Source organism: Eretmochelys imbricata, chromosome 2, assembly GCF_965152235.1.
Source record: "Eretmochelys imbricata isolate rEreImb1 chromosome 2, rEreImb1.hap1, whole genome shotgun sequence".
NCBI classification, from domain to species: Eukaryota; Metazoa; Chordata; order Testudines; family Cheloniidae; genus Eretmochelys; species Eretmochelys imbricata.
In genome coordinates, this window is record NC_135573.1 from 186,269,067 (window position 1) to 186,294,053 (window position 24,987).

The following is a 24,987-nucleotide window of genomic DNA, read 5'->3' on the forward strand; positions in this document are numbered from 1 at the left end:
AAGTTTTCCAGATCTTAGAGTGACTATGTGCTGTGCCTGTGTTTCTCCAGTAGTGAGGTTGCAAGTGAAAATCAGCACCAGAGACAGAAGTTGCATTTTCTATCTTTGCTGTTCCTTTCACTCCCATTTTGCATGTGTGCCTTGTTTTGTCTTTACGAAAACAGGATTGGACTTCAGCAACAGCAGTAATAACAACAGCTGCAGCTCATCTCAACAAGCTTCTCTTTTCCTCAAAAAGAATAGTTGATACCATCTAAAAACTGGCAAATGGGTTTTTTCCCTTATAAAAGCTCTGTACAGGGAATAAGGGATATCGTAAAGTATTAAGTAAGGCTTTAATTTGGACATTTCAAATGCTATTACTTTTTTTTTCCTTTCCAGTATCTTTAATACTGAAGATTTTTAATATTGGTGTATTTGCCACAGAACTAAGCAGGCCGAGATCTCTGTACTTGAACCCCCAAACCATGTTTAACTGTCTAGTGTTGTGCAGTGACAGGATCGTGTTAACTTCTTTGACTCTCTAGGCCCATTTATTCCATCAAAATTAATACAACATCTCCCATCCCCATGTTAGCAGAACTACAATAGAGCTTTGTCTGTTGTACTTGGGGCACACCGTTTACGAGTGAGATAGTGCTTAAGCTAACATTGTTGAAGCCAGCATTAACTGAGGCAGGGCATTCTTGTGGAACTAGGAGGCTGATGCTTTGGAATACAACCCCTCTCCAGATAGGGGTGGAGCTCCTGCAAGAGAGGCTTCTGGGAGGTGAGCAGAATGATGCTGCCGGTGTGGCATCTTCTCCCCACATCCCATGCATCTTCTCTGGACTTTCTGTTGGGCTTTCATTGTCTCTCTGCAAGGAGGAGGCAATCCAGGTTAGGCTTTTATGGTGTCATGTTGAGTGGCTTTTTCCATTTTCAATACGAAAAGTCTTCTCCCTGTGATGGGTGCAGGCCTGGTTATCAGATGTCAGCTTTGCTGCTGATCTATTATTTTTATTGCATAGGTTGAAAATGAATATGGAAGCTACTTTGCCTGTGATTATGATTACCTTCGTTACCTTCAGAAGCTCTTCCATCACCATCTTGGAGATGAGGTGGTACTGTTTACAACAGATGGGGCAAGCAAATATTACTTGAGATGTGGAGCTCTGCAGGGTCTTTATGCAACGGTGGACTTTGCACCAGGTTAGTGGCAGCGGTTCTGTAGCAAGATAACCAGGCCAATGTTTGTTTGCTTGTAGCAAAGTTGATGGTCTCCCTGACTCCTGGGTTTAAGTGGTGATCTACATATTGCCATTTGATATATTCTTAAACACATAGAAGGAACCAGCTGGTGCTATTCACTAGGTAGTCACCTCTGGGACTATCAGTGGCCAGTTTGGTCTGTTTACAGTGCAAACCTACTGAAAAAATATAGCCATGCTCAGCAGTTTTTCCAAGGGCTCTTAGTCCAGCCCAAATTCCAGCTCCATTAGATTATCACCATACATTCCTCTGAAGAAAATCTAGAGGCAGAACATAGTTAAAATGGGACACATTGCCTCAGTCTGTGGTACTGTAAGCATGCAGAATTAAGTGAGTGTCGTGCTTGTGAAAAGTGCCCCGTCCGAATAGGGGACTTGATGTAATTTATCCCTAGAAACTGCACAGTGTGGGAGGTTTCCTGGGCCTCAGTCCAACATGAGTGTAGTCCAGTTTCCAAGTGCCTTCAACCTGGGACCTCCCTTGTGAATTGTCCTTTGTAGTAAGGTATGTTTGTAGTCTCAGTCCGTTTATTAATGGAAAAAATCCACATCATACACACCTCCTACTTCCTGGAGGTCATCCATCAAATAGTAATGACTTTCAGTCACTCTTGGCTTTCAGACCAATGACTTAGAGGTGAAACTCCAAGTCTGGTTTGCCAGTTCCCTGACTTTTACACTTCCCACAAATAAATCTACTTTAAACTAAGGCCGACATTTTCCAAAATCACGAGTGATTTTTGGGTGCCTTCGTTCTTGGTGTTCAGCTTGAGGCTCCTGAAAGGGGCATGGTTTTCAGAAAGCACTGAGCACCCACACTCAGATAACTAGGCCCCTTTCTGGTGTCTCAAGTTGGGCACCCAGAATCATTAGCCTCTTCTGAAAATTTAGGCCCAGATTTCCACCGAGGTTGTTGCTGATACGGGGGGGAGAGGTACAGCATCACAGCTTCTGTTCCTGAAGGCAAAGGACTGAAATAGGATGGATATTACAGCTCAGTTTTGTGTTTTATTTGCAGGTGGTAATGTCACAGCAGCATTTTTAACTCAAAGAGGCAGTGAACCCAGAGGCCCCTTGGTATGGTGTTTTGTTTTTTTTTAATTTCCATATAGTCTTAATTTTATGATAGTAATGAAAACCGAGGGGTTGACAGCAGCAGTACATTGTGCTTCTTGGGGTGCCTGGGTTCATGGGACATTGGAACTCTTCTTGCTTCATGGCGAGGCAGAGGTTGGGGACAGTGTGTACATGTCTGTGCCACGCTGCTGTTCTGTGATCCCTGACTGCTGTTCTGTGGAGTAATTTTTGGCCTCAGAAGATCCCAATTTGTCTTGATTTTACCCAGCCTAGGAAAGTATGTAGAAAGCAGCCAAAGCAGTAGAGTTGCTTAGACGAGTGACTCAAGTGTGTGTGGGAGCGGAAGTTAGAGGCAGAATTAATAGGGTAGGTTAAAAATCTGCATCCTGTTTTTAAGTACTATAGATTTTTACACAAGTTAATGGGATGTGAGCTGATTAGGAGCCATTTTGACGCCTTAGCCGCTCTGAGAGAAGGACTTAATCTTAGCTAAAGGGCTACCTCATCTCCTGTGGGTGGCTAGCTTTTAACATATTTCACTGTATTTATAGTAATTATTTGAAAATGATTCAAATGCACTTAGCTGCTTTTTTTCTTATTGCTAGTGACATAAATTGAGTGTAAAATAACTTAACCTCTAATTCTGATATTACTTCCTTTTTATATTCCTCCTTCTCCCCCGCTTTTCATGTTCTCTCCCCAACTCTCCACATTTCACCCTGGGCAGGTAAACTCTGAGTTCTACACTGGCTGGCTGGATCACTGGGGTCACCCTCATTCAGTTGTGCCAACCAATACGATAGCTAAAACTCTTGATGAAATCCTGGCACGTGGCGCTAACGTTAACATGTAAGTGCATGTTCAAGAGAGGATTTGTTTTTAATGAAAAATGTGAGTAAGGTGGCAGTCAGCAAAGCCTGGTTTGAGTGGCTTTATTTGTTTTTCTTTTTAGGTACATGTTTATAGGTGGAACCAATTTTGCCTATTGGAATGGTAAGAAACAATTAGAGAAAAGTGACTTGCTTTCCAATTACAGGTGAGGCCTACACCTGTCATTTACAGTATATTACAAATTACACACACTCTAAACTTTCAGCCTTTAGGTCTGCCATGTCCTAAATCAATTCTGTATTCATTTTCTCAAGACACACAGATAAGTATTCTAAATGCCAGTGGGGAAGGAGGATTGGGTGCCAAGGAGCCCTTGAATTAAAAAGTTCCAGAGCATATCACCTCCTGTACTTCAGCAGCATTACATCTCTGCTAATCACCACTTCATTATCCAAAGCCCTCATTCAGGAACACACTTAAGCATATGCATAAATCCATTCCAATTGAGGGTGTTTCTTAAGCATGTGCTTAACTCCAACTTCAATGAAATGTAAGCAGGTGCTTAAGTTCTGTCCTGATTAGGGATGGTTTCCTGAAGGGGACCCAAGCTGAATCACTAGACTTAGAGATGCTATGAACAAAGAAATTTGTGGGTGGAAAGAAACACGTCTAAAAAACTATCCCATTGGGGAGGGGCCTGGAGAAGCTCCATCAATTGTTTTTGATTTCTTAATTTTTGATTTTCACAGGGGCAAACATGCCATATTCATCACAGCCTACTAGTTATGACTATGACGCTCCACTGAGTGAAGCAGGGGACCTCACCGACAAATATTTTGCTCTGAGAGAAGTCATCGGTAGGGTGAGTGTTTGTAAAAGACATGGCTTTTAGAATGTTTCTTTAAAACCTCACTAGCTTATTCTGTGAGCTCTCCTGGTTTTGCATTGGTGTGGATTGCCTAATGCATCCTGATTTATTACTAGGTTTGGAAGGTTTAGGTTTTTTATCAGTAAATGTTGATTTCACTGAGCACACACAAACCAATGAAAAAAGATAAGAACAGAAATGTACAGATAGGCAAAGTTAGAAAAGTGCTACTTGAGGACTTATTTAGACTTTGATTTAAGGACGTTTAGTTTGCATATTTTGACAGATGATGTTGACGATCTGTGATTTAGAGGTTATAAAGCTTTAACCTTTTGAATCTCAATCTCTGCTGTCTTTAAATAGTTATTGTCTGACTCTTCCAAAGTGCCCCCAAGCGTGAAAAATTTAAGTAGATAAAAATAGGGGGAAAATGCTTAAAAACAAACATGGATGTTATCTGTCAAAATTATAAAAAAAAATTCTGCCAATTTATTTATTATCCACTTCAGGCACTGAAATATGCTGCTGGTTTTTGCTGCTGCTGAGTTCTTTGATTATTGTATAAAAAATCACCCAAAGTCTGCTTCCAAACTTTATGTTGTGCACTCTGGTGTTTGGGGTCTCTAAGAGTGGGAAAGCTAACTCCGATGAACAGACTTGCCCTTCATAACTTTACAAACGAGATGAGGCTGAGCTGCGGAATTTGAATCTGGTCTTTGAACACCCCAAAATTCAAGACTGTTCAATCCAAGTATTTGCTTTGGGCCCCTCTCTGTGTTTAAGCACAAGTCAAGTTGGGTTTATTTTTGTCTCCATTGAAAGGCTACTGTAGAACATTCTCATAACCTTCTCCATTGTTCCCAAGCTTAACTTGCCAAGTCTCATCATAGTTTGATAGCTTTATATTGCCTCCCTTAGAGTATAGTTCACCTCAGTCCTCACATCTTTATGTGGCTTCCCTTGCCAATGAACTTCACAAAAAAAGTACTGCTCTTGAGTTCCTTAATTAAAGCGAGTGCCTATCTGAAATGTGAGCTTTAGTGTTTGCGTGCATGTGAACCGAGGGAGATACGACTTCATGCAAAGAGCTGATTTTGATAGCATCTGAAGTGTTGACGTAAGCACTGCCAATTTCGGTAGGCCAGACTGGTGTATGCAACTTTTACACTGTGGTTTGTTTAGCTTTTCCCTGCATATCCAGAGCATCTAAACAAAGTCTTCCTGTCTGTGCTGTGGGTTCTAAACCAACAAGAGTCTGTCTGCTCAATCACATTTTGAGGTAAAGTTATGTTTAAAAAGCGAGTTGTCCTGTAATGAATACCTGCTTTCAAAATGATAAGATTTGTTGTAAGCTGTCAAGGTTCCTTCCCCACTCTGAACTCTAGGGCACAGATGTGGGGACCTGCATGAAAACCTCCTAAGCTTACTTTTACCACCTTAGGTTAAAACTTCCCCAAGGTACAAACTATTTTACTCTTTGCCCTTGGACTTTTGCTGCCACCACCAAACGTTTATCTGAGTTTATTTATTAGGAAAGCGTTGTTTGAAAACATCTTTCCCCCCAAAATCCTCCCAACCCTTGCACCACTTCCTGGGGAAGGTTTGGTAAAAATCCTCACCAATTTGCATAGGTGACCACACACCCAAACCCTTGGATCTTAAGAACAATGAAAAAGCATTCAGTTTCTGAAAAGAAGGATTTTAATAGAAGTAAAAAGTAAAAAAGAATCACCTCTGTAAAATCAGGATGGTAAATACCTTACAGGGTAATCAGATTCAAAACATAGAGATTCCCTCTAGGCAAAACCTTAAGTTACAAAAAGACACACAGACAGGAATATCCATTCTATTCAGCACAACTTAATTTCTCAGCCATTTAAAGAAATCATAATCTAACGCATATCTAGCTAGATTACTTGCTAAATTCTAAGACTCCATTCCTGTTCTGTCCCCAGCAAAAGCATCACACAGACAGACACAGACCCTTTGTTTTTCTCCCTCCTCCCAGCTTTTGAAAGTATCTTGTCTTCTCATTGGTCATTTTGGTCAGGTGCCAGCGAGGTTATTCTAGCTTCTTAACCCCTTTACAAGTGAAAGGATTTGTCCTCTGGCCAGGAGGGATTTTAAAGGTGTTTACCCTTCCCTTTATATTTATGACATAAGCATAACATGTAGTGAGCTCCTATAGGCTTTTTTGCGGGGGGGAGATCATTGTCTGTTTTCCTGACCTAACAGGCCTCTTTCGGTTTGCTTATAACTTTCTGCTTTTGGACTGAAACGATCCATGTTTGGTTTCTTTCCTAGTGTGAAAATTGTTTGGAGTGGATTTTATGAAAGCTTGAGCAGAACTGGTTGAGCCATTTTCAAGTACAAAGAGTGAGGAAGAATCGGAGTTAAGCCATTATCTAGGGATCTAAATAATTCTTTTTTTAACAGCTCTACCAATTAAATGGTTGAAACTTGGCAGGGAGATATGTCAGATGTAGGGATTGCTTTGTCATGGTCTAGTAGACAAGCTGCTTCAGTTTGGCTTTTAAAAACAGGCTACTTGTTCTGACTGTCTCCTGGCTTTTCTGCCCCTGATTCCCTTGGTCTGTTCTGGTGCTTCTTTGCTAGCATTGCTGGCCATATCTACTCTATGGTGACTATAGTGGCACAGCTACAGCACCATAGCTGTCCAGCAAAAATGTTATGCTTATAAGAAGAAGCACACGGGATTTTTTTCAGGGGAAAAGGCAATACACCATGCTTATCGAAGATTCAACAATTAGCATATGCATTCAATCACACACCACACACGCACTCTCTCTCTCTCTCTCTCTCTCTACCCCCCCCCCTCCGCCAGTCAATATTATACTTACCAGTCCAGAGTCCGGATCAGCGTAGTGGCCAGCTAGGTTGATCACGGGGAGGTAGGAGCCGGGTTCTGTCGGTCGCGACACGATGCTCTGGGGAAGTCTTGGCAGGATGAACCCAAAGTTTCATGGCAAGGCCCCCTGTTTATGTTGTGATTTTTCTTCATTGGGACTAATGAGTTTTGCACCAGCATGCTGTAATCAATTGTTGTTTGACGAGTGCTTGTTTTCTTAAATTGTCCTTCTCATCCTTTATCTTGTTGTTTCATCAAGTCTCTCAGGGAGTTATCCCAGGCTGGTTTTGATCACAGCTATCCTGTCGCCATTGATAGGTGCCTGTCTCATCTTTAGAGTCATCAATCTGCCCTCCGCTGACATTTCAACAGGGGCGTGTTGCAGTCTCCTGGCGCCCTTGCATCTGTCTTCAGTTTCTCCCTATACCATCTGGCTCAGCGATGGCCTTCACACTTAACTCTTAACTCACACGTTCCTCATTGACACACAAAACAGAATTAATTTACACAGAACATTTTGAACAGGAGTATCCAATTGCAGTGCAAAAGAAAACAACCACTGCATTCTTTTACTTATTTTAAAATGCTAAACCTACAACTAAGTGGTGACCCTAAAAGGTCTGTCACTGCCTTGAAATCAGCACAACCACAGATTCTGGTTGATGCATCTCTCCCAATGACCCATTAGGCCATTCCTTTCTGCTTTCAGAAAGGATGGCTGGCAGGATATGGTCAAATCATACACCAATACATATAATACATGCTACATTATTATTCTTTATCCTTCATTCTAAATTATACAAAATACTAACATAAAATCCTACTATTACATAACCACATAACATAGCTGCAGACTGCATGGACGGAAGGAGTTTTTCCATCGCTGTATGAGCTCTGTCTCCTTGAGTACCAGTAGCTCAATTGACGGAAGCATTCTTTTGTCAATATAGGTGTATCTGTACTAGGAGTTAGTTCGGTTTCAAACCCACTGAGTGCTATAGCTATGTCAACCTAACTTTTCAGAGGAGACCAGACCTTGGTCTCTTTCTGTGGCATTACTCCCGCTCTTTGAGAGACACACAGACCTTCACAGAACAACAGCCAGCGCAGCTTCTTTTGCTTACCTGTGTCTTTGTTTTGGGCAGTAAGGTGTGCCTTTGTGGTGGAGGCCGCCATTGTTTCATTCATCTGGTTCCATAAAGGAACTTAACTGTTTATTACAACTATCTTAAATGAAGGGCAGCAATTCTTCAAGTAATGTCCCTGTAGGTGCTCTACTGTAGGCATATGTGCAGGTGCGTCCCCGCGGTTCTGATCAGAGACCTTTGGTAGAGGTGTCTGTTTGGCCTGCACATGCACTCCAAACTCTCCCCCGCATGCTCTGCCTCGAGGCTAATTAGCATTTTGCAGGCAAACCCCCCCTCAGTTCCTTCTCAACTGCCCCTGGCTAGAGATGGAGCAATTAGCAGTCCGTTCATGGATACTTTACTTTAGAAACGCTTTCTGAGGTGGTTTTTAGTACTTGTGTTCTTTTCTTAGTTTCTTTGTGTTTTTTTCTTCCCCTGTTTAAAAAAACAAACAAACTTAAAATAAGTTATTTACTTTAACACTCCCACCCCCACCCCCCCACCCCATAAGAGACCTTCCCGGTTTAAGAATTCTCTCCAGCAGGGAGGCCATTCCAGTATGGGACGGCCATTCCCCCATTCCTCCCTTGTCGAGAGCTGCGTTCCACAGACATGTCAGCAGCTGAAGGCCAAATTCTGAAAAAAACGGAAACTGAAACTGCTCCTTATGGAGGGAGCTCTTCAGCCTGCGACTGACCCGTGGCCTGTCTCTCTCAGGTGATGTGAGTCATCTGTGCAACCTTCCACTTCCAAGGACGGTGAACCAGGGAAGAAATCCTCAGATTCCCTATGTAAGACCTCTTAAAAAGAAAGCTTCGAGCCCCCAGAGAGAGAGCCCTGAACCAGCCAGAGGAGATCCCTGGCACGTTCAGTCTCCTTGATACTGAAGGTGTCTAAGCACGGTACCCACAGATTGTGTGGGCCTTCTCCTACGGATGCCACTGGTAAGCCTAAAGAACCTATGGGCATAGGCACTGAAGCACTGGTACTGCAGGTCAGGAAGAGAAGCCTAGATCATACCACCTCCGCCCCCGGTACCAATGACTCCAAGACCATCATAATCAGACCATTTCGTGTGGCCAAGGTTTCTGGTCCCTTTGGTACCATTGACTCAACACCAGCAACTGGCACCAGTTACTGCTGCACTGCAGGAGTTTAGATTCTCTAAGAACCTCATGGTATCTGAGGCACCAGAGTCTCCTCTGCTTGGTACCAGGGCCCCGGCATTGGCTCCACCACTTTCCAGTGGAGATTCGGACAGTGTCCAGGAGGAGGTTCTCTCTCGTCACTCCCACTATGCTCCCTACCCCTACCTGCTGGCTCTTCCCCATCATATCCTCACTCTGGATAACCCCCATGGTATGACCATGCATGGGGATCTGCCACCCCAGTGGCCCTACTGGGATCTGTGGGTGGCCTATAGGTATCATGCCTCCTGGGCGTCTAGTGGCACACACCAAGAGTCTGTGAGGCGTTCTCCCACAGCCACCACATCTATGGCTTCAGACCCTCCTGAGGAGATCCTGGAGGAGCAGGAGGTTGGACTAGAGGGGGATGTTAACCACATACTAACATCTCTTCCTCCCCTTCAGAAGAGACAGTTATGCTCCCTCCACTATCTATGGCAGATGATTTTAAGCTCTTCCAAGACCTTACGAAGAGGGTGGCAGATACCTTACTAATACTTCTGGAGGAGATAACAGACACTCACCATAAGCTGCTGGATATTTTACGTACATCCTCCTCCTTGAGGATAGCTTTTGGACCCAGTTAAGCTTGTATGGCAACCACCAGCATCGGCCACACCAAAAGGCAAAAGGGCCAATTAAAAAGTACTATGTACACCTCCTCCCCCCCACCCCCCCCCGATACAGAATTTCTTTTTTCCCACCCTCCCTCTAATTCCATCGTGATATAAGCGGTTAACTCATGTGGCTGCCAACATCGTTCCAGATCCACCCCTTATGATAGGGATTGGAAGTGCCTTGTCTTATTTGGAAGGAAGGCCTGCTCTTCTGCTACTTTGCAATTCAGAATTGCAAACTACTAGGCCTTAAGGACAAAGTACGACTATATGAATTATGCCAAATTCAACATCTGTATTAACCATCTACCGGAGTCACAACGGGAACAATTCTGAGCCATTATCGATGTGGGGTAGGTGGTGGCCAAAACAACACTGCAGACAGCACTTTATGCAGCTGATACAGTGTCCGGTTCCATCTCAATGGCAGTTGTGATGCGGTGAGCTTCATAGTTGCATCTTTTGGGTTTCCCAAAGGAGATTCAGACAGCTGTGAAAGATCTCCCCTTCAAAGGCTCTAAGTTGTTTGCTGAGAAGACCAATGGGTTGCTCCACACTCTAAAGGACTCCAGAACCACACTTTGATCAGTGGGGATCAATGCACCCGGACAAAAAAAGACTGTAGCCCTCAGTCTTCTCACAAACTGCGTACACCGCAGTTCCCCACCACAATGCTATTATGAACCACAGAGGAAAAAGGTCCAAGTTTCTGAGGTGCAAACCATCAAGCCCTCAATTTTCAACATTGCAGTCTTCCACCTCAAAACATTAGTTTTGACACCTTGGTCAAGGCCCTGAGAGATCACTGCCTTTGACAGCAGCTGCCACTTTCCAGGTTCTCTCGTCCTTCTGGATACGGCCTTGCTCTGTTCCGTCCCAACTGGGAATCCATCCAACAGATGGGTTTTGGAAGTAATCTCCCATGTGTATTCAATCCTCTTCAGGGATGCTTCTCATGAGAGACTGTTGTGACTGGATCACCTCCTCTGCTTAGAAGCCATAGAATCCATCCCACTGCATCTCTGAGGCAAAGGTTTTTACTCTCGATATCTCCTGATCCCCGAGAAAACTGGAGATTGGAGACCCCTACTGGATCTCAGAGCACTGAACAAATATATCAAGGCTCAAAAAGTCAAGATGTGTCACATTAGTGGTGATTATTCCATCTTTGGAACAGGGAGATTTGTTCTCGGCCCTCAAGTTTCAGGACACGTATTTCCACATATTGATCCTGCCGTCCTACAGACAATTCCTCCAATTTACTCTGGGTCAGGATCAGTACCAGCACAGAGTACTCCCTTTTGGCCTCTTGTTGGCTCCCAGAGTATTTTCCAAGGTCCTCTCCATAGTGGCAACCCACCTGCGTACTCAGGGGATCATGATCTACCCAGTCTTAGACAACTGTCTCCTTCGAAGAAACCCTATGGGCCACCCATGGAACTATGGACGTATTCACGAAACTGGGCATACGAGTCAACATCCAAAAATTGACTCTAATTCCAGTACAATGCTTGGAATTTATAGAGGGCGATCTCGACTCACTGGAAATGAGAGTGCTCCTTCCACAGCACAGATTTCCCAGCTTGTCGGCACTTAGAGAGACAGTGCAAACTAGCCCTCAAACGTCGGCCAGACATTGCCTCCAGCTTCTGGGGCACATGGCGGGGGACATGTTTGTAATATCTCCTGCCAGACTTCACTTGAGGTGCCTGAAGACGTGGTTCAGCTCAGTTTACAGGCCAAGCAAAGGCAGGTTAGACAAACCTCTCTCAATGTCTTTCTGGGTCAAACACTCCCTGGATTGGTGGAAAGACTCAACAGCCGTTTGCACAGGGGTCCCACTCACACAGTGCTCCTGACACTACTAGTCACGACGGAAGTGTCCCTGATAGATTGGCATGCACATCTCAACAACCTCATGACTCAGGGCAAATGGTTCCCCATGGAGGCGACTCTCCACATCAACCACCTCGAACTCAGAGCCGTCAGGAACACTTATGTTCATTTTCTTCCACTGATCAGAGGTACACGCACAAAAGTCATGACAGACAACATCGAGTGCACGTACTATATAAATTGCCAGGGAGGCACCAGATTGTCCTCCCTCTGTGCAGAAGTGCTAAAGCGCTGGAAGTGGTGCATTTCCCATAATGTTCTATTATCCGTGGCCTGTCTACCAGGAGTGCAGAACGCAACAGCAGACAGTCTCAGTTGCAAGTTCTCACACGACCACAAGTGGTAAATGAACCCAGTAGTACTTCACAGCATATTCAGTCAATGAGGCACACTGACGATATACTGGTTTGCCATTTACCAGAACAAGAAATGCACACGCCACTGCTCCAGGGCTGGCCTTGGACAGCACTCATGAGGGGACACTCTTCTTCTTCCAAGGGATGAGGGCCTTCTATACGCCTTCCTCTCGTTCCTTCTGCTGCTGAAGGTCCTGTCACACATAAAAAGAGAAAAAGCAAACATCATACTGATTGCTCCCAACTGGCCAGGACTGATGTGATACCCATAGCTGTCACAGCTGGCGGCGTGTCCATCAATCCCTCTTCAACCCACTCCTTACCTCCTCTTGCAGAATGAAGGATGCACTCTCCATACCAACCTGTGGATACTCCGGCTCTAGGCCTGGCTTCTTCAGGGTTCCAACACATAGAGAGCTTCTGCTCTGAGGAGATACAGAAAGTGTTACTATACAGTAAGACATTGACTGCCCATTGTACTTACCTGCAAAAGTGGACCAGGTCTCAAGTTTGGTGCAATTCCAGGCAAATTGTCCTGGTATCTGCTACTCTCCTTGTGGTGTTAGACTACATACTCAAGATGTCAGGGTTATCTCTGAGTTCGCTCAAAGTATGCCTGGCTGCCATACTGGTTTTCCATCAACCAACAGAGGGATACTCAGTTTTCTCACACCCAGCTACAAAGAGATACCTCCAGGGCATAGCGAACCTCTTTCCTCAACCCAGACATCCCATATCAACATGGGAACTGAACTTAGCTTTAAAGAGCCTGACTAGACCGCCCTTTGATCCTGTGGCCACTTGTTCGCTTACACACCTGGAAGACAGCATTGCTGGTCACCATCACCTCAGGGAGGAGAAATGGGGGAGATAGCAGCACTGATGGCGCACCCCCCATTTACAGGTTTCTTTCATGACAAGGTTTCTCTCAGGCTGCACACAAAGTTCATACTCAAGGCAACCTCATCTTTTCACATGAACCGCCCGATTCACCTCCCAACCTTTTACCCTAAACCTCACTGCAATAGCAGAGAGTCCATACGTCACACTCTGGATGTTAGGAGAGCCCTGGCCTTCTACTGGGACAGGATGAATGCTTTTAGGAAATCTCCTAAACTCTTCCTTTCCATTCCCGATAGGTCTAAAGGCACAGCAATATCGGCGCAAAGACTCTCCAAATGGGTCTCGAACTGTATCAAACACTGCTATGAGGTTTGCAGTGTAGTACCTCCATCTGGAATCCCCACACACGTCACGAGGTCACCTTCCTCCTCGCTCACCTTCCTCAAGAATGTCTCTATCTTGGAAATCGGCAGAGCAGCCACCTGGGCATCCATGCATACCACTGCAGAACACTACATGATTACTGGGGACTCTGCTGCCAATGCTAGCTACAGCTATGCGGTATTACTATCCATAACAGACTTGATTCCGAAGCCCCAACCTCCCATCTGGGTTACTTCTCGGGAGTCACTTCTAGGGACACTACTCAAAGAAGAAGAAGGAGAGGAAGCTATTCACCCTGTGCAGTAACGATGGTTCTTTGAGATGTGTGTCCCTATGGGTGCTCCACAACCCACCTTCCTCCCCTCTACTTTGAAGCTCTGAACAGAAGGAACTGAGGGTGGTTTGCCCACTCAACACTAATTAGCCTCGAGGCAGAGCAGGGCGGGGTGTGTCAGGGGGAAGCGTATGTGTGGACCAAACAGACATTGCTACACAAATCTCTGATCAGAAGCACAGGGACACACACCTATGGTGAAGCACCGATAGGGGGACACATCTCAAAGAACCATCATTACTGCACAAAATGAGTAACTTCCTCTTATGCCCACCCTATACCAACTAGGGTGCCTGGTGTCTGGTTTTCAACAGGAACGCCCAGTCGAAAAGGGACCCTGGCGGCTCCGGTCAGCACTGCTGACCGGGCTGTTTAAAAGTCTGCTCGGTGGCACAGCAGGGCTAAGGCAGGCTCCCTGCAGCTCCCAGAAGCTGCGGCATGTCCCCTCTCTAGCGCCTAGGGGCAGGGGCTGCCTGAGGTAAGCGCTGCCCAGAGCCTGCACTCCTGACCCCCCCACATCCGAACTCCCTGCCCCAGCCCTGATCACCCTCCTGTCCTCTGAACCTCTCGATCCCAGCCAGGAGCACCCTCCTTTACCCCAAACCCCTCATCCCCAGCCCTACCCCCAGCCACAGCCCTCATTCCCCCCCGCCACCCCTGCCCGAACCCGGAGCACCCTCCTACACCCCAAACCTCTCATCCCCAGCCCCACCCCAGAGCCTGCACCCCCAGCCACAGTCCTCACCCCCAGCCCCAGAGCACCTTCTCGCACTCTGAACCCTTCAGCCCCAGCCTGGAACCCCCTCCTGCACCCCAAATCCCTCATCCCCAGCCCCTCACCAGAGCCTGCACCCCCAGCTAGAGCCCTGATCCCCCTCCCCCGCACTCCAACCCTCTGCCCCAGCCTGGAGCCCCCTCCTGCACCCTGAACCCCTCATTTCTGCCTCACTGCCTCACCCCGGAACCCCTATGCCCAGCCCAAAGTCTGTACCCCCTCCCACACTGCAACCCCCTGCCTCAGCCCAGAGCCCCCTCCCATACTCTGAACCCCTCGGCTCCACCCTTCAGCCCAAAGCTACTTCCTGCACCCCCAGCCGGAGCCCTCACCCCCCATGCATCCCAATCCACTTTAGACCTCAACCCAGAGCCCCCTCCCATACCCTGAACTCCCCATTTCTGGCCCCACCCCAGAGCCCGCACCCCCAGCTGGAGCTCTCACCACCTCTCGCACGCCAACTCCCTGAGCCAGCCCGGTGAAAATGAGCAAGTGAGGGTGGGAAGAGCAAGCAACAGAGGAAGGGGAGATGGAGTGAGCGAGGGCGGGGCCTCAGAGAAGGTGCAGGGTCTCGGAGAAGGGGTGGGGGAGGGGGGTGTTCAGTTGTGTGTGTGTGTGTAGAAAGTTGGCAACACTAATACCAACATTTTGTGCATGTGCAATTATTGTGTTTTTCAAATTCCATGAGCTATTTTAGTATCTCCCAACAGTCTATTAGTATTGTGCATGCAGAAGTAGGTGATATGAATGAATTTTTACCTCCACAAGTGCATAAGAGATGAGGCAGAGCTTTGAGCATGCATCTTGTGCAAGACATAACAGCCTGGTGCTGAATAGCAAATAGGTTCACAAGACAGAATTTTTTATTTAAAAGAAAACAACAAACCTAGGAAACTTAAAAAAAAAAAAAAGGTATTAAGAAATTTAAAGATGCAAAACTTAAGGACTCCAAAGTGAGGAAATGGTTAAGGCTGTGCAGGCAATCGTAATGAGGCCCCCTCGTGCACATGTAAGTATGCATCTCTTCTTCTGGAGTTCTGCCTCTTCAGTGCACAAGAGAGGATCTTGTTCAATGAACAAGGCAGGGATACAAAGTGAATGAAACGGGTTCTGCAGAGCTCTGCCTTATTTTTGAACAAAGTCTGTTTGCAGTTGCCACTGTGCTTGTCTGGAGTAAATAAGAACTTGTCTGGTGGCACTGAGAGTGGATTTTGGCCCTTAGTGGACAGAACGTGTGATGTGTATTGGATGAGGCAGAGGCTTATAGAGACTCTGGCAGGCCCAGGCTAGGTATCATAACGTACAAAAACCTGCTCGGAAGACTAGATGGGGTTTCACAAACTGGGAATGATTTACATGAGATTTGAAGAGAGGGCAGTCTCAGACAACTATTTGTCTATTTATCTAGGTTCTTATGAAGGCTCCCATTTCTGAGTTACTGTTGAAATCATGTGTAGTATGTAACTAAATCAGGTGGATTTTAACACTTCTGTTTTAAGATCTACTGCAAATGCATTCCTACAGCTCTATGAAAAATTTTACTTTTGACCAAATCTGTCTTTAGTTTGCTGTCTTTATTCCCCTTAAGTTACAAAATGTTAGATGAGAATTTGGTTACAATGTGTTTCAGATTCAAGTTTCATGTGGTCTCTTTTATTTTCCTAGTATAAGCACTTACCTGAGGGCCCTATCCCACCAACAACACCCAAATATGCATATGGGCAAGTGGCAATGGAGAAGGTAAATGTTCATTTGTTACCCTGTAGGTGTATCTGTGCATGCATACTTTTTTCTTCGTAAGGAACATTTCTATGAAGTTGGAATGTCCATCTACGGGCACTATATAAAGGAGCAGGGAGGAGAGAATAGAAACTCATAGATAAAAGGCTTCTTAACCCTCTTGAGGAGAGGAAGATATAGGGCATGGGACTAGGAGAAAGGCTTTCTGACTTCTCTTCCTGGCTCAGCCATTTTCTTGCTGTCTGACTTTGAGTAAATCAGTGAACCTCTGCCTCTGTTTCCCCTTCTGTAAAATGGGAGGATGATAATTTTGTTAACCTCTTTGAGATCTGCAGATGAAAAGCACTATGGAAGTGCTAAGCCATAGGACTAACACTGCTTTGCCAAAATTAGCTGTGTTAAAATCGGGTTTATTCAGTTTGACAAGCATTTTGACTCTGGTCTCAAAATTACCCCCACCAATAACTAACATTTATCTTACCCTATTACACCAAAAGGAAATATGCCAGTGTGCATGACTTGTAAATAAAATGCAATATTTATAATATACACTGTGCTGTGTGTTAAGTCTCACTAAAATGAGTGATATTTGTATAGCTGTAGTTATCCAGCCTTTGGATAACTCAAAGTTTGGGTAAGCCCTTGGGGTTTATTTCACAGCCTGCTGAAGAGAAAAGTTTAAGGAGAGGCTGCTTTAGCTGCTGGTGGATTGAAAAGAAAGAGAAGGATGGGAAGAGAGGAGGTGCTGTGTTTTGCAAATAAATACTCTATATGCCATAACGGACATTTTTTTTGTTTGGGGGAGTTGGTAAGTTGGATGTAGTAATTCGTAAGTTTGGATGGGGCTCTGTAATTCTTCAGTTTTGGCCAGACAGCATTTTTGATTGATAAGCCTGACCCATTTGGCTATGGCATATGAAGTGTTGCAACATTCAGTACTGATAACAGATAATACAGCACAGCCTGTCTTAAGTCATCCAGCTCAAGTGGTCTGCAGAAGTGAAATTTTTCACAGAAATGACTATCCAGTGAAGGTGAAGCAGAACTGCCCCATCTGTCTAAGCATACTTTAGGGTGGTCCCAGAAGACAAGAGGCTGCCTTATAAGGTTTCTCTGAGCTAGTATATATTCAATAGTGAGTAATATTACACATAGCTATGTGTACATCGTGGGCAGGCAGGAGAAGCCCCAGCACCAGCCTCGCCGGCCGGAGCAGCCCCATGACCTGCTGGCTGGCCGGCCAATGCCATGGTGATGTGCATGCCATAGAACTGGTAAATTATAAAATTTTATTGTATGAATAACCCACTTATATCCAGACTACTGTCTTTGAGTAGTCACTCTATTTTTATGTACAAAATAGGCCCAATGGCCTGTGATGGGATATTAGATGGGGTGGGATCTGAGTTACCCAGGAAAGAATTTTCTGTAGTATCTGGCTGATGAATCTTGCCCATATGCTCAGGGTTTAGCTGCTCGCCATATTTGGGGTCGGGAAGGAATTTTCCTCCAGGGCAGATTGGAAGAGGCCCTGGAGGTTTTTCACCTTCCTCTGTAGCATGGGGCACGGGTCACTTGCTGGAGGATTCTCTGCTCTTGAAGTCTTTAAACTACGATTTGAGGACTTCAGTAGCACAGATATAGGTGTGAAGTTTTTTGCAGGAGTGGTGGGTGAAATTCTGTGGCCTGCGTTGTGCAGATGGTCAGACTAGATGATCATAATGGTCCCTTCTGACCTAAATATCTATGAATCTATGAAAATCAGTGCTCGCATGTGAATAGATGGTTCAGGTTATCCTATGGCACGTGTAGGAACGTGCATACATAATGTTGATGTTTGTTTTTAATGTTGCATTCTCATCTTTGAATGTGCCTGTGCAAAAGCTTGCTCTTTTCTTATTTTGAAACACCCAGCATTTCATTGTTGTCTTTTTACTGTGAATTTGTATAAAATATATATCAAATTCTACAACATTTGAAGTGCTCTTTTTTGTAGTGGCTTTTCTGCAGCACTACTTGAAAGCAAATACTGACTTTTTGGAAAATATTTGGAATCACCAATGTACAATTTACACTGGGCCCGTGGAGACACTTGTGTAAAATAGACTAAAATTCTGATGCTCTTATTCAAAAAATCCCAAAACACTTGAACCTTTGAGCCTATAGAGGGTATTATGCATATTGTGTGCCTCCTGACTAATACATAGAATCCACAGCAAATGTTGAGAGAGAAACATAGTCTGAAATAGAGCTCTTATCATCTCAAAAAGAGATCAGAGGGCACCATAGGTATGTTAACCTGCAGTATAGTTGTGCCTATTGGACCGATTCAGAAAGGTACTTAAGCACATGTTTAACTTTAAACTTGTGCATTGTCTTAATAAAGTCAGTGGACCGATTGCATGCTTAAATTTCAACTTGTGCCTAAACATCTTGCTGAATTGGGGCCTTACTGCTTCAAAAATAAATGTGGGTTCAGTTATTTTAAAAGTCCTCTTAGATGATACTTGGCAGAGCCAAATTCTGCTCCGAGCTACCTCAGATAATAAATTTGGAGTAATTCATTGGAAGTCAATAGTTACATCAGATTTACAACAGTGTAACTGAGAGCAGAATTTGGACCGTATTGTTGTCTTATTTAGCTACTAATTAAATATTGAATTTTATGACCAGTCTAAATCTGCTTTTCCTGCATTGCAGCTAGGCACAGTAGCAGAGCTTCTTGATGACCTGTCACCCTCTGGGCCAATAAGAAGCACTTACCCCTTATCCTTTGTTCAGCTGCAGCAGGTAAGACTTAGAATCATAGGCTATCAGGATTGGAAGGGACTTCAGGAGGTCATCTAGTCCAACCCCCTGCTCAAAGCAGGACCAGTCCCCAATTTTTGCCCCAGATCCCTAAATGGCCCCCTAGGATTGAACTCACAACCCTGGGTTTAGCAGGTCAATGCTCAAACCACTGAGCTATCCCTCCCGCAATAACTCCTCATGTAACTACTAAGTGATCATTTTCCAAATCTTATTACATGAAATTTAGCCTTGATATCACTGCATTGGGGTGAAAGGTCTTAAACCAAGTCTGAACATGGTCCTTTAAATCTTGCAGTGTTGTACTTCTTACAGTAGTTGTTCCCAAGTTCCTTGGGTTGGAGACCCCTCCGCATTTGTGACGCCATCTGTTCCTGCGGCCACCATATTTTTGGCTTCACTGCTGAATCTCACTCGGGGTTTTTTGGCTCATTTTCTCTCTCCCTCTTTCTGTATTTTTGTTATCTCTACTTTCCATTTTTTATTCATCCTCACTATCTTCCTCCATTTCTCTTGCTCTTTCTCCCCCTTTATAGTCTCTCTGTGAAGCACTCGGTTTCAAAGATCCCTTCCACCTTGTTCCTCCCTGTTTTCTAGATTTTCCCCACTCTTCCTCTCTGTCTGTTCTTTCTTTCTCTCTGGTGTATAGTTGATGCGTCAAAATATCTGCCAGGGACAATTTTCTTGATAAACAGGGCAGGAGATCTGCGGGGGCGGATGGGAGGAGGGTCACAAGGTTAATGTTTTGTGGGTATCTTATTCATTTTTACTTCCTTTCCTCTTCAGAATGTAGGTAGAAAAAATTCTGAGAGTAGTCACCCAGAACTCATCAGAGTGCACTCATCCCATTCACCAGGGGGCCTCTACACCACTGGCTGATTTAGAAAAATACCCCTTGAAAAAGCATCTTGCTCCCATCTTCCTCTTCTTGCCATGGCTTCCTCCTCCTCCTCTCCCCACATCTTTTGCCCCTTCTCCCCGACTTCTTTTCTGTTCCCCTCCTGGCTGCTCAGTGGCCCCACCTTTCCGCTGCATGCATCTGGCTCCCAGATCACCCCTTCTGCTGAGCTATGTACAGATTAGGAGCCAGTTACCTGCAGCTGAAAGAAGCAACCACTAGGAAACGTGTGGTGGGCGGGACTGTTGAGCAGCTACCTGCCCCATAGTCCCAGGACACTGGATGGGATGGGTTCAAAACCCAATTCTGAACGTTAGCTGGGCTGGGTTCAAAACCCAGATCTGCCCTGGCCAAGCTACAACTACTGGCCAGTAAGCTGGATGTCTTTCCTTCTCTGCCTCTACCTGCACATACCAGAGGGATCCAGCCAGGAGAGAGAGGCTCAGGAGCTGTCCTGCTACTTGTGTGCTTCTGTGGGAGCAGAGAGCAGGCATTCTAGTCAGCTGCTGAAAGACCCTATGAAAAGAAACCAGGCAGGCGGTTTAAAAGGAGCCCCTGACCAATCAGCTCCCTGGTTTCAGCATCCCCGCTCATGGGGTGATGTTTCAAGCAGTTCACCCTCCATGCATTGCTTCTCTTCTCCACACTCTGCTGGACTTTGCAGCTGTTACACCCTGTCACCTGCCTTGGTCTCATGGGAACCTCAGAGACATGTCAGGAAAAGGGGCGGCCCAGAATGGTCACAGCCTCCTCTGTTTTGTTTTTTCCTGCCATCTGTGCTGCCGGTTGAATGCATTGGTGGTCACATGTGGCTGGCTCGAACTGCCATGCTCCCACCTCTTCTTGCCCCAGAGGCTGGGAACCAAGTTAAAATCCAATTCATGTCAGACAGTGGTGTTATGTTAATGCTACTGGGGAAAAACCGAATGGTTTCAATGTGTTTGTTTCATTTCTTACAGGAACAAATCCAGCAGCTCTGATTTTATTGTCCCCTGATGGCAATATGTCACATGAGAATATTCCTAATTGTTCCAGTAACATAGCAGCTGGTTCTCCTATACAGGCAGTACCGGCATCAGTTTTTGGCAGTTTTAGGGTGCAGTTTTTTAGCTTGTTATCTAAGCTTCAGTTGCAACGTTTTTTCCAGTTGTCATTTTTATCAATTTTCAGTGAACTAATCAATGGATTCAGTTCATGACCCTTTACTCTTATTGAGGTGCAGAGGAGGAGAAATCTTAACTGAGATCTTCATCTTTAAGGTTATGTAAAGATATGTAGGAAACTTTACGAAATTTACATTGAGTATTAAAAATTGAAATCACTTGACAAGATATTAACTAGGACATCTGAAACCATTTGTGATTATCGCTCCAGACAGGGTATGAAAGTTGAAATTACTCTTCCAATGTGTAGGCCGAAATTCTGGTTATTGGTTTCCATTGTGTGACCTCAAGTGTAGCCTCAGAATGACTTGGTTCTCTGATTTTTTTCTTCTAGTATTTTGGGTTTGTGCTGTACAGGACTACCCTGCCAAAAAATTGTAGTGAGCCAACACCACTCTTTTCACCTTTAAACGGAGTCCACGACCGTGCTTATGTCTCTGTAGATGGGGTAAATATTGACCTTACAACTACCGATATCCATGTCTGTCACTTGCCTTCTTTGGGTAACTATGATTAATAATTGTATTGTGTACTTTGTGGCTTTTTTCCCCATGTACACAAATACAGTTTAGTTTATTTAATTTAATATGAAATGTAAAGAGAAAGAAAGGGATCATACAGTTGGTACATTGTACACTTTAGTAAAGTTTTTAAAACATTCAAATCTGTGCACACCATTTCTATGGTCTACTTGAAAGTCTTATAATTAGTATCAAGACAATTGAAAATTGGTCTAGGGTCTTCATACAAGTAGAAAAAAAAATCTATAAGCTGGGTTTGCTTACTACTGGTTTGATACAAATTATAAGTTGACTGTATTTGATCAGCTCCTGCAGGTTGTTTCAATTGATTATTGCAGGAAACTTGAGTCTACATCTTTGCTTGTGACATTGGGTTATTGACCACAAATTAAAATTTTTTTTTTTACAGGATGTAGATTCCTCCCCCGCTTTCCTCCTTGAACTGTGTACAGCACAGCTTTGTTCCTGCTCAATAAGGAGAAAAATCAATTTATGGACTGTCAAAGCGCAGCTTTCATTCTTTATTCCGGCATATTGCATTAATATTGCTTTAATGAACTTTGTTTTCTATATAATACATCAAGGATGTATTGTATAGTAAGCAGTAGAGTCTCTATTGGCAAAACCAAATTATTGTTTGGTTTTCTATTCAGAATCTTAGTGTTTTTACAAAAAAAATGCATCAGAGCTTAATCTGAGAATGAGTCATATTTCACCTATAAAGCGTGCAAACTGTTTTCAGTCATCTGAACAGACCTTGACAACTTGAGTTTTTTAGGAATGAGAAGCCTTGCAGAGCTTTGAAATTTAAAAACCAATAGAATTAGTGAACGAAGTGTACCACACTTTTGAGGAAACTGATAATTTTCCATTATTTGAATAACTGAAACACTACTTAGCTGAATATCTTACTGATCAACTTAAATGATAGTTGAAGGGGTTGAGGTGAGCAGGGCAGCAGGGGGATATTTTCCTCTGTACAAGCCAGTAAGTCTCAAAAATGAGTAATCCAGTTTTGTCCTCTGTTTGAGCCTTACGTTATTTTCTCCTTTTGGTGTTATCCTTACAGGTTCCTCAGGGAGTCCTTGAACGAGGCAAATCATACATGATAAATATAACCGGGAAGGCTGGAGCAAATCTGGATGTGTTGGTAGAAAACATGGGTCGAGTAAACTATGGTAGATACAACAATGACTTTAAGGTAAATTTAGGCACTAATGATTAGACAATGGAACTTGTCAAAGCACACCAGAGATCAGCTTTTCTTCTATTGGTAAAAGAAAATCTTAATGCAATAGTAAGAGCAAAGGGTTCGGGAATATGATGGTGCAACTCTACTTAACTCAAAATACAACTAATACTTTTCTTATGAGTCCTGCTCTCATTGAGGTCAAAGTGGCATTAAAAGCAGACAGACACCCTTTAACTTTTGGTGGTTTTATATCACCCACAGGTCTCTCAAGAGGTGTTGAGTCTTCTAATGTATCATCTAAGGATGCATGAACCAGTTCAAATGAATTAAAAACAGCTGAAACATCATCTAGAACTGAAGCTCACTGGAGTTTGCAAATTCAGATTTTGTATATAAAATTATGTGACGGGACAAGGCCAGATGGCTATAGAAAAGTAGTGGGAGACAGATATATTAGCTCCAGTCTAAACAAATCCCTGGTACCAGGATAAGTGAAATGGCAGCTGCTCCAGGTCAGTTAAGACACCTGGGGCCAATTAAGAACTTTCCAGAAGGCAGGGAGAATGCTAGGTTGATTGGGACACCTGAAGCCAATCAGGGGCTGGCTGAAACTAGTTAAAAGCCTCTCAGTCAGTCAGGTGGGTGTGCATGTCAGGAGCTGTGGGAGGAAGTTGCGCTGTTGGAGAGACTGAGTTGTACACACCATATAAGGCACAAGGAAGGAGACCTTGAGGTAAGGGTGAAGTGGAGCTTGAGGAATTGAGGGCTGCTGTGGGGGAAGTAGCCCAGGGAACATGTCATATTTCTAAAAGGTCAGCTACCATAGCTGATACTATTAGGGTCCCTGGGCTGGAGCCTGGAGTAGAGGGTGGGCCTGGGCTCCCCTTCCCCCCACTTTGCCCCCTGATTAATCACTGAGACTGGGAGACAACAGAGTCTGCACAAGGAAGGATAACTTCTCCTCACCTGCCTCGCTGGCTTATGATGAAAATGGCTCAGTAGACTGTGACCCTTGTCTCTAGAGAGAGAAGGGTTACGTGGAGGGTCACAGTGAGCCTCTGAGGCTAGCGAAATCCGCCAGGAAACGCAGGACCCACGGAGGCAAGGACAGAGCTTTGTCACAATTAGTATTTTTGAATGTTCATACATGTCTTGGTTCAGTTGCAAGTGCTGCACTCTTGCAGCATTTTTCAGCATCACTGGAAGAAGGATACCTCAGGCAAATGCTTTATCTTGCCAAATTTCCAGTCCAGGTTTGAGCAGATAAGATAAGATAAGACACCCAGAACCTCTGGGTGCTTATCTAAAGCATACTTCTGAACTGTACTTGATCATTAATAATGTCCCAACATGGCATTAACATGAACCGGGGGCGGGGAAAGGAAAGTGCTATCATATGAATTTTGGTGAGCATCAAGCTTGGTGTTGACCTTTAAACTTCCATTACAGATGGGGGAGAAGTACTGACAGGACCACCTTTATGTTTGTGCTGTATTGAATGGAGTACCTTTTTTATGTCTGTACTGTGCTTAGCACAATAGGGCCCTGATCACTGATTGTCTCTGCTTACTATTGGAATACAAATAATAATGGACCAGTGGCCAGGAACCCCACTTTGCCCATTGAAGGAAATCTGTGGCTCAAACTCCCCAAATAACTATTGGAGACCCAAAAATGTGGGTAGCTTGGGTTTGGAGGTGCAGTGGTTCAGACTTTAATCCTCTTCTGGAAATCTAGGTTCAAATGCAGATTACAGTGGATTTCAAGAGTCTGAATTTGGTGCTCCCTGGTGGCATATTTACCCATACCAAAAAACTATAGTACAGTGTGACACAACTGGCTGTTGCTACTTGGGAGAGACCATAGTCTGAAATGGGACTGCTGCAAGGCAAGATGGATGCTCTTTAGAAGAGCTGCATTGTGTGGAGGCTTGCATGGCTTTTTGGCAGGATTGTGGCCAATTGCAGTCAGTTTTAGTGATGCTTTGCTGGCATGAGCATGACTTCTGGAAGAAAAATAATTTCATCTCCAGTCCACTTCAGGAGTTGACCATCCATCTGGCCATTAAAATAGAGTTTCTGTAGCCCTTCTTGTGGCATCAGGTAATCCTGACCACTTATATCAAGATCTTGTCTTTTGTGCAGCCCCCCGCCCCCCCCACCCACCCACCCACCCACACAGGTAAGCTAGGCACCTCACAGTGCTGTTAAAGATTTTGGCAAAGGCTTACAGCCCAATTTAGATGTGAGGG

The 24,987-nt window shown here is 44.5% G+C and overlaps 1 protein-coding gene across 3 annotated transcripts in view; it reads left to right on the forward strand.

Annotated features, from left to right (window-relative positions):
* The window catches only part of GLB1 (galactosidase beta 1), a 68,566-nt gene that overhangs the window by 31,276 nt on the left and 12,303 nt on the right, over positions 1–24,987 (forward strand). For all 3 annotated transcript variants that reach the window (XM_077811109.1, XM_077811111.1, XM_077811110.1), the window contains exons 6-14: positions 1,011–1,191; positions 2,269–2,327; positions 3,055–3,176; positions 3,280–3,320; positions 3,908–4,020; positions 16,080–16,154; positions 18,855–18,944; positions 21,358–21,471; positions 22,614–22,745. In XM_077811109.1, the coding sequence (XP_077667235.1) occupies positions 1,011–1,191; positions 2,269–2,327; positions 3,055–3,176; positions 3,280–3,320; positions 3,908–4,020; positions 16,080–16,154; positions 18,855–18,944; positions 21,358–21,471; positions 22,614–22,745 (927 nt within the window). The remainder of the gene's footprint in view (positions 1–1,010; positions 1,192–2,268; positions 2,328–3,054; positions 3,177–3,279; positions 3,321–3,907; positions 4,021–16,079; positions 16,155–18,854; positions 18,945–21,357; positions 21,472–22,613; positions 22,746–24,987) is intronic.